This window comes from Bubalus kerabau, chromosome 13 (genome assembly GCF_029407905.1).
Source record: "Bubalus kerabau isolate K-KA32 ecotype Philippines breed swamp buffalo chromosome 13, PCC_UOA_SB_1v2, whole genome shotgun sequence".
In the NCBI taxonomy this organism is placed as follows: Eukaryota; Metazoa; Chordata; class Mammalia; order Artiodactyla; family Bovidae; genus Bubalus; species Bubalus kerabau.
Genome location: NC_073636.1, coordinates 62,217,839 through 62,227,599, shown reverse-complemented (window position 1 = coordinate 62,227,599; position 9,761 = coordinate 62,217,839). Strand labels below are relative to the sequence as shown.

Genomic DNA, 9,761 nt, shown 5'->3' with positions numbered 1-9,761 from the left:
TATACATAACATTGTCAACCCACATTCATTGGAGTGAATACTTGGAACTAGACTTAAAGAGCATATGTTGTCAAGCAGGTTACCATCGTGGTTAACAAGCTTACCCTTGTGGGGAAACTCTGGGAAACAATGCAAAACACACACCTCAGAGTTATCCTACCCAGAGGGCGAGGGATCAGGTCATTAGTTTCGGACTGATCCCACAGGGTGTTAATTCTTTGGTACTTTTGGCCTTCTGGGAACACTGGAAGCTGAGGCTTTTTGCAGTTTTAGAAAAAGAGTTCTCAGGCACAGTGATGCAGATAACAACAGCTAAAAGTTCAGTCCACTGTAAGGATACCAACAGTGCATGGCACGCCCTCCAAGGTGAAAAGTCTAGGGAAGACTGTCTTAGCTGATGTGGTGGCTGTGCCTAAGATATCTTCAGGGATTCAGGCTTCACCCAGCTTTGCCATCACCAGAATTAATTCATTTTCATCAGAGTCTATGGTGGCAGCTAGAGCTCCAGCCTTCACGTGTACATTCTAGGCAGAAAGAGGAAGAGATGAAAACTAAGAGGTGAAGAGCCCACGTTAGTTGTCTTTTAAGAAAGAATTTTGGAAGATGCTACACCACGCTTCCACTTACAACCCACTGATCATAACTTAATCATACTACCATACTTTGTTGCAAGAGTAGGAAATGTAATCTTCATTCCAGGGAATTGTGTCCCCGATAAAATTCTATTTCTCTAGCACTAGGGGGAACATGGATAAGATATGGGGACAACCAGCAGTCATTGCCAACCTCAGAAAGGGAAAGGATGCAAACAGTATGGAAACCGACAGAGCCTTATAGTGGAACCTATTGTGATGAGGACAGATCCATGACAAAAGTGAGGGCCCAGGTGGGGAATGAGGAGAGGCAGTTTTACAAATCACAAGGGGAAACAAGTGCTTTTTCTATATTTAAACTCAAAGCTACAACTAGAGAAAATATGAGCAAGTTAATAATGTCTTGGAAAGAGCATCTTACATATGCCTTTTTTGACATCTTCCAGGGAGGAGTGCATGCAGTTTTCCCATAAAATTGGTGTCCCAAAATCTATCCCCATATTTAATTAATTAAAAGAATTTCATTTTAGAGCAGTTTTATGTTTACAGAAAATAGTATAGAGTTCGTGTATAGTCCCTCATCCAGCCCTTACCACCCCCATTTCATCCCTGTTGTTAACATGTTGCCTCAGTGGGGTACATATGTTACCCTTGGTGATCCAATAGTGATACATTATTATTAACCAAAGTCAATAGTTCACATGAGGTTTCAGTCTTTGTGTTGTACTTTCTATGAGTTTTGAAGTGTTTATCAGTTCAGTTCAGTTCAATCGCTCAGTTATGTCCTACTCCTTGCGACCCCATAAACTGCAGCATGCCAGGCCTCCCTATCCATCACCAACCCCCAGAGTTCACACAAACTCATGTCCATTGAGTCGGTGATACCATCCAACCGTCTCCTCTGTCATCCCCTTCTCCTGCCCTCAATCTTTCCCAGCATCAGGGTCTTTTGAAATGAATCAGCCCTTTACATCAGGTGGCCAAAGTATTGGAGTTTCAGCTTCAACATCAGTCCTTCCAATGAACACTCAGGACTGATCTCCTTTAGGATGGACTGGTTGGATCTCCTTGCAGTCCAAGGGACTCTCAAGAGTCTTCTCCAACACCACAGTTTAAAATCATCAATTCTTCGGCACTCAGCTTTCTTCACAGTCCAACTCTCACATCCATACATGACTACTGGAAAAACCATAGCCTTGACTAGACAGACCTTTGTTGACAAAGTAATGTCTCTGCTTTTTAACATGCTGTCTAGGTTGGTCATAACTTTCCTTCCAAGGAGTAAGCGTCTTTTAATTTCATGGTTGCAGTCACCATCTGCAGTGATTTTGGAGCCCCAAAAAATAAAGTCAGCGCTGTTTCCACTGTTTCCCCACCTATTTCCCATGAAGTGATGGGACTGGATGCCATGATCTTAGTTTTCTGAATGTTGAGCTTTAAGCCAACCTTTTTACTCTCCTCTTTCACTTTCATCAAGAGTCTATAGTGATATATATTCACCATTAAGAGTATTATGCAGAACAGTTTCTTTCACTGCCCTAAATTCCACTATGCTCCATCTCTTCATCCCTCCCTCGTTTCCCACCAAACCCCTGATCTCTTTACTGTCTCTATAGTTTTACCATTTCTACAATGTCACATAGTTGGAATACAGCATGTAGCCTTTTTAGATCAACTTCTTTAATTTAGCAGTATGCGTTTAAGTTTCTACCATGTCTTGATAGCTCCTTTCTTTTTATCACTGAACAATATTCCATTATATGGATGGAAGGATGGAACCTGTCGGAGGATATCTTGGTGGCTGCCAAGTTTTCGCAATTATAAATAAAGCTGCTACAGACCTCTGTGCAGATTTTTGTTTGGACATAAATTTGCAACTCATCTGGGTAAGTACCAAGAAGTGCAGTTGCCGGATGGTATGGTGAGACTATGCTTGTTTTGTAAGAAACAGACAAATGTCATCTAAAGTGGCTGTACTATTTTGCATTCCCACCAGCAATGAGTCAGAGTTCCTGTGCTCCACAGCCTTGCCAGCATTTGGTGGTGTCAGTATTCTGGATTTTAACCATTCTGATAGGAGGGTAGTAGTATTGCATTCAGTTACTTTCATTTGCATTTCTCTAATGACATATGATGTTGAGCATCTTTCATATGCTTATTTTCCATCTACTTATCTTCTTCTTGAGGTGCCTGTTTAGGTCTTTTGCCCACGTTTTAAATTGGGTTGTTTGTTTCCTTATTGTTGAATTTTTAAAGAATTCTTTGTATATTTTGGCTATCAGTCCTTTATCAGATACGTGTTTTGCAAATATTTTCTCCTAGACTAGAGCTTTTCGTTTTCTTTAAGTGTTTTAGAGCAGAGTTTTAATTTTAATAAATTCCAGTTTATCAGTTTTTTTCTTTCATGGAGAATACTTTTGGTGCTGTGCCTATCCCTATGTTTTCATCAGTCTTTCCTGTGACCAAAGGGATAAATCAGAGTGTAGGCTAGTGGGGTTCAGAGGGCAGTGTAAACAGAAAGCAGGTGGGCAGGAATTGATCCCTTGATCTTGTCCATTTAGATTTTGCCTTTTGAGATCATGTCTCAGTCATATATTTCTATAATAAGGCCACATAACAAAACAACCCCAGAACTCAAAGGCTTATAATAATAAGCATTTCCTTCTCTCTCACATGTCCACAGGACAGCTGGGTTTCAGTTGATCAAGGCTGTTCTCAGCTGGGTTTAAATCCAAGCCGCAGGTTGGGTCCAGATCTTTTCCACATGTTGCTCATCTTCATTGGACTTTGTTTGTTTCAGGTCAAAAGGCTAGAGGGCAAGCCTAGCCACACAAGCACATTTCTAGCCTTTGCTTAATCATATCTGCTAACATCCCATTGGCTAAAACAAGTCCATGGCCAAACTCAACATCAATGGGGTAGGGAGGGACGTAAACTCCTCTTATGGATTACTGAACAGCAATCTAATATGCCACCAATCATATTTGCAAATTCCTATCACAGAACCCTGGGCTTTGCTTTCAGAGACCCAAAAACACATTCCCAAACCAGGAAGTAAGAGAGAAATTCAGTTATGAACTACGTAAGTTAAAACATTTTATTCTCCACTGTTCTTACACCCAGTGCCTAAGGTTAGACTCTGAGCTACTCAGGGGTACAGAATCAAGTCGGTACAGGATTCCATGGGACTCTGGTGGGTGCATCACAAAAGGATATAGATCCTTCAGGAGATACAAGAATATAGATGGATGTCACTTGCTCCCCATCCCATGGTCTAACTCTTCCTATCACTCCCTCTACAACAAGGCTAACCACTGGGGACTTTCAACTAAGACAACATGCAGGAAGGCCCCACTGCCTCCTTGTCTTCTCTGCCTCCTTCTTACCTCTCCTCCAACCCCTCCCCTCCTCTGAGAGCTTCCCACTCAGGGTAGAAGATACTTCTCAGCAGCCACGTTTCCACTGTAGGACTGTAGGATTCCATCACAATCGTGATGGCTGCTGGACCATGGGAAATGCAGGGGCTATAGGCAGCCCCCAGCCCTGGGGGAGATCCAGACCAACCAACTTGCATAAAAACATGGCTTGGTAGGAGAGTCATTGTCCCAGATCATGAAAAGTCACTCCTGTCATCCTGGCTCATGCAGCTTCTTGGAGACAAAAACCCATCCAGTGTGACAGGTGAATAATAGTGTGCTCCCTCCAAAAAAAAAAAAAAAAAGATGCCCACCTCCTAATTCCTGGAACTTGTGAAGATGTTATCTGGTGTGGCAAAAAGGACTTTACAAATGTGATTAAGGAATTGAAGATGGGAAAATTAGTCTGCATTATCCAGGTGAAAGTGAAAGTTGCTCAGTCATGTCTGACTCTTTGCGACCCCATGGACCATACAGTCCATGGAATTCTCCAGGCCAGAATACTGGAGTAGGTAGCCATTCCCTTCTCCAGGGATCAAACCCAGGTCTCCCAAATTGCAGGCGGATTCTTTACCAGCTGAGCCACCAGGGAAGCTCAAGAATACTGGTGTGGTTAGCCTATCCCTTCTCCAGCAGATCTTCCCAACCCAGGAATCGAACTGGGGTCTCCTTCATTGCAGGCAGATTTTTTACCAACTGAGCTATCAGCGAAGCTTATCCAGGTGAGTCTAGTGTAATTACAGGGGTTCTGACAAGTAACAGAGGGAGGCCTCAGAGTCAGAGTCAGAGTCAGAGAAGGAGATGTGATGACAGAAACAGAATTTGGAGTGATGAGCAGAAGGGAAGCAGGAACGTGGGCAGCTTCTAGAAGCTGGAAAAGGCAAGGGAATGATTCACCCCGGGAGCCTCCAGAAAGCACACAGCCCTGCCAAGCCATCTCAGACTCTGACCTCTGGAACTGTAAGATGATACATTTGTTTTGTTTCAAGCCACCAAGTTTGTGCTAATTTGTTACAGAAGCCATAGGAAACTAATACAGCCAGCAAGTATTCAGGGGGCAGTTAGAAAACTGGGAGCATTGAACCCCACTTCTCTTTGCTAGTCCTTCCCCCTTTGACTCGTCATCCACCAAAGGCAAATGTTCCAAAACTGGCAAGACAAGAAAAGCTAACCTATTAGTAAAACCTTTAGCTGTCAGATCTTTTATTTAAATATTTATTTCATCATTTTAAAAGTTTTCTATCCAAACCACAGCGGTAACTAGAATCCAGCTGTCCCAGGCAATAGAGATGTCAACTGGAAGTGTCCTGAGAATCGCAGATTGTGGATTGCCAGAGTCAAAAAGAGAGTGTCCAGTCTGACCCACCCACTTGGCAGATGAGGAATTGTGGCTGGAGAGAGGGTGGGTGTCTGAGAATAGGAGGGGTGAGCTGGGTGCCGGGAGCCACTGCACAGGCATGGCCTCAGTGCCTGGCCCCGCCTGGCCACCCCCATCACGGCTGCTGTTGGTACTGGCTCTCGGTGGCCGTGTAGAAGTCATCCAGCACACTCTGGATGTATTCAAAGGTGGGCCGTTCCTCAGGTCGGTTCTTCCAGCAGCGAGTCATGATGTTGTAGAGCTCTTCCGGGCAGTTGTCTGGTCGAGGCATCCGGTACCCACGCTCCAGTGCACGGATCACCTCGGGGTTTGACATCCCTGAGAAGGAGCCACGGAATTAAAAAGGGAGGGACTGGGGTCAGCCTGGCAGACAGTCACTGCCTCCCCAACAACCATCCCTCCCCACCTCCTCATGGGAGCCAAGCTGCTCCCATGATGCAAGCCAGGCATCCCTTCCCCCACTTCCCCTGCAGTGAGGGCGGGGGCCGGGTGCCCAGTTTTGGCCACACCTTTCCTCCTTTCTTTGGACTCTGACACAAAGTGGTCTGTGGAGCTGCAGCAGTCATTTGACCACATGGGGAAGACAATCACAGAGGAACCAACCCAGAGACCTGAGAGTCATTGAGCAGCTGAACTGACCTGTCTCCAGTGTCAGGCTCCTTAGTCTGGGTTGTAACAATTTACCTATTGTTTCCACCATTCAGTCTGTTAATTTGTTACTTGCCGCCTGCAGGGTTCCATAACCCCCTGCCTGGTTTTTATTGGTGAAGCCTCAAGATAAAACAAGTCAGGTAGCCGACACAGTGTCACCCTATGAGTGGGAACATTTCTTTGTTCAGTTAAAGTTTATGTTGGTTATCCTCAAGAACAACCATTTAAACATCTATGATCCCCAATTTTATATTACTAGTCTTTCTTTAAAAAATTACTTGGCCATGCTGTATGGCATGTGGGACCTTAGTTCTCTAGCCAGGGATTGAATCCTTGTCCCTTGTATTGGAAGTGGTATTGTTAATCACTGGACCATCAGGGAAGTCCTATATTACCAGTCTTGAACTCCAAACGTATTCATATATTCAAGTGCTTCCTTGAACATCTTGGATGCTATGCTAAGTCACTTCAGTTGTGTCTGACTCTGTGCGACCCCATAGATGGCAGCCCACCAGGCTCCCCCGTCCCTGAGATTCTCCAGGCAAGAACACTGGAGTGGGCTGCCATTTCCTTCTCCAATGCATGCAAGTGAAAGTGAAGTTGCTCAGTCGTGTCTGACTCTTAGCGACCCCATGGATAAGCCACCACAAATTTAACAGGGCTAAACAGAACTCTTAAATTTTTATCCATAGACCATCAGGCATCCAGTTGCTCAGTCAAAGCCAGGAGACTCATCCTTCATTCTTCTCTCTCCCTCGCTTTCCACATCAGCAAGTCACAGCCTTTCTTCTTTTAAAACACAGCACCAGCTCATCAACTTATCAGGTACCATCACCCCTGTCTGTGCCACAGCTGCAGCTCCCGCCGCCTCCCCAGCCCTGATCCACTCTCCACACTGAACCAAAGCATCACTTGCATGTGGAAATGAGACGATGCCACTTACCCGCCTATAATGCTCCAATAGCTTCTTGACACTTAGACTAACACCCACAGTCTTCACCATGACCATGGATCCCGCCTGATTGAGCCCCTGCCAAGCCCTGCTTCACATACCATCTGCTCTCATTTCTTGTCTGCATCTACCTTGCTTGTTTAATATTCTTCAGATACAACTCAGGCCCTAAGAGCTGGCAGTGCCTTCTATCTGGAATCCTTTCCCTAATCCTCACTCTGCTCACTTTCAGCTCAGATATGACCTGCTCTGACAGTGCTCCATGCCCACAGGAGCCCTAGGTCACTCTCTCTCCTATGCCCCTGCTTCATTTTCTGTTCCAAGTGATCTCCACTGAGAAATGCATCTATTTAGTGTGTGTTCCTTCAGGCTATAATGTGAGCTCCTGCCAAGCAAGGGCTTTGTCTCCTACTGTATACTCCATGTCTAACACACACTAGGAATTTGATACATACTGATGAGTGAACCAAGTGTCTGCACCTTTTATTTCTAATTTTCAGAACCACTTCTGCAAGGTGGTTGACTTCATTACCTATATTTTTTACACAGGAAGAACTGGGGTAGAAGTCAAGTGAATTTCTCAAAGTGTTGATTAAACAGGAACAGGATTAAAGTTCAGGACTATTTACTTATAAAGTCAGAATTCTCTTTATATCCACCTTGCCTCCCGCCCCAGGGTTCTGGCTACAGATACCCTAGGAAACATCCCAACTGAAAAGGAACAGAGAAAAACTTTATCTGTTGAGTCCCAGGCACTCTGCATGCCAGATATATCTTTGTATACCCCATGCTCCACTCAGTGAGAGTGCCGCCCACAGGCATGAGGATAAATTCATCCATTTGACAAATAGTTACTAGGCACCCATTACTGGCCAAGCACAAAGGTAGCAGTCCAGATGCACCAGTAAGGAATACAGACATGATTTCTGGCCTCACAGAGCTCAGAGTTTGATGGAGACAATACCAAACAAATATAGTTATAAATGGTGATAAATGCTGTGAATGAAATGGCAGAGGGTATTGCAAACGAGAAGCACAGGGACGTGTATAGTACTTTAGATGACTGGGTGGTGAGGTATAGCATGACATGAAGGGAGAGGAAAGAAATAGGCAGGGGCTGGATCATGCCGGACCTGCAGGCCACAATTAGGAGTTTGGGATTTTGTCCCAATTATGCTGGGAGGCCTTTAAAAAGTTAGAGGTGGAGAAGGGAAAAGTTCTGATCCACAATTTTAGAAAAATCTCTCTGGCCTCAAGGAGAGAATGGCCTTTAGGAGAGAAGGCAGAGTGCTTAGGAGGCCACTGTACCAGTGAGATAATGGAGGACGTTGGTCTGGTGTGGGTGGAGGCTGTGGAGTTAGAAGTGGACAGACTTGGGATGCTTTGTAGTCCAATGGCTAGAACCCTGTGACTCCTTGAACATGGAAAGGGATGAGAGAAGAGGAAGGGCCAAGCAGGCTTCCAGATTCCAGGCTTAAGAAATTGGATAGATAATGGTGTTAATAACTGAGAGGCTGGGGGTGAGGGTCAAGAACTCACTGAGGGTCAACCAACTCAGGCTGGTGGTTGCCAAGGGGAAGGCAGTTGGGGGAGGGATGGAGTGGAGCAGACATAAACTTTTATGTAGAGAATGGATAAACAATAAGGTCCTACTTTATAGTACAGAGAACTATCTTCAATATCCTATTAATATGTATATATATATAACCGAATCACTTTGCCATACAGCAGAAATTGATACAACATTGTAAATCAACTGTACTTCATTTAAAATATTGATAAAAAACAAACACAATAACAAACAAACAAAAACTCAGTCTGAATGGACACAATGACAAGAGAAAGGAGCCAGGCTGCCCTGGAAGCAGCCCCAAGCTGATGCCCTCTCTCTTACCTGGGTAAGGGATCCGGCCATAGGTGACAATCTCCATCAGCAGGATACCGAAGGACCAGACATCTGACTTGATGGTGAAGGAGCCAAAGTTGATGGCTTCAGGAGCTGTCCACTTGATGGGGAACTTGGCCCCTGTGGTTTGAACAGAGCAGAGTCAAGGAGAGTCTGGGGAGCAATCAGAGCTAGGTCTCTGCTAGGGGGAGGGAACAGGACATCAGTACAGCTGCCAACATCTGTCCCCTGCAGGACTGTGACTTCCCTCAATCTGGCCCCCGTGGAAGCAAGGAGCATCCATTCTGAGGACCAGTGGCTAAAGTAGGGAGGAGTGAGCCAGGGTACCTGGGGTGTGGCAGGGGATTCGCCCTCTTGGGGCCACCTCATTGATTCAGCTGACGTCCTGATAAACTATAACTCCTGAAGAGTGGAGTCCTAGAGGTCACAGGACCTTTGGGGACAGCAGAAATTCAAGGGACTTTGAGTCCAGGTCATACCTGCTACCTCGACCCCCTAACCCCTGTGGGGGAAGGGAAGATTTCGGTTTCCCCCAGTCACTGGGTGTCTCTCCCTCTGGTCCTCCTCTCCTTCCATCTGGTCTGGGATAGGTTGAGTTAACCTTTAGTGAGTAATTTCTACTGCAATTCCACTGTCATTGGGAATGCAGTGTAAAGGATACATGTTCTTTGGAATTTGTTGAGACGTGCTTTACCATCTAGTACATAGTCAAGTTTTGAAAATTCTTTATGTGTTTCCTGCTCACTGCATCCCTTCCTCCCTTGGGACTGAGAGAGTTTTCTTTATTTCTGCTTATCCTCTCCTGGTTTGGAAATTATACATTCTATTCTTATGCTTTTAGTGGTTCCACTTTTACTGTGTCATA

The 9,761-nt window shown here is 45.0% G+C and overlaps 1 protein-coding gene across 4 annotated transcripts in view; it reads right to left on the bottom strand.

Annotated features, from left to right (window-relative positions):
* Positions 1–3,542: 3,542 nt before the first annotated feature.
* The window catches only part of HCK (HCK proto-oncogene, Src family tyrosine kinase), a 46,948-nt gene continuing 40,729 nt past the window's right edge, over positions 3,543–9,761 (bottom strand). For all 4 annotated transcript variants that reach the window (XM_055544726.1, XM_055544728.1, XM_055544727.1 and 1 more), the window contains 2 exons: positions 8,885–9,016; positions 3,543–5,705 (listed from right to left, as the gene is read on the bottom strand). In XM_055544726.1, the coding sequence (XP_055400701.1) occupies positions 5,503–5,705; positions 8,885–9,016 (335 nt within the window). In that variant the 3' untranslated portion in view covers positions 3,543–5,502. The remainder of the gene's footprint in view (positions 5,706–8,884; positions 9,017–9,761) is intronic.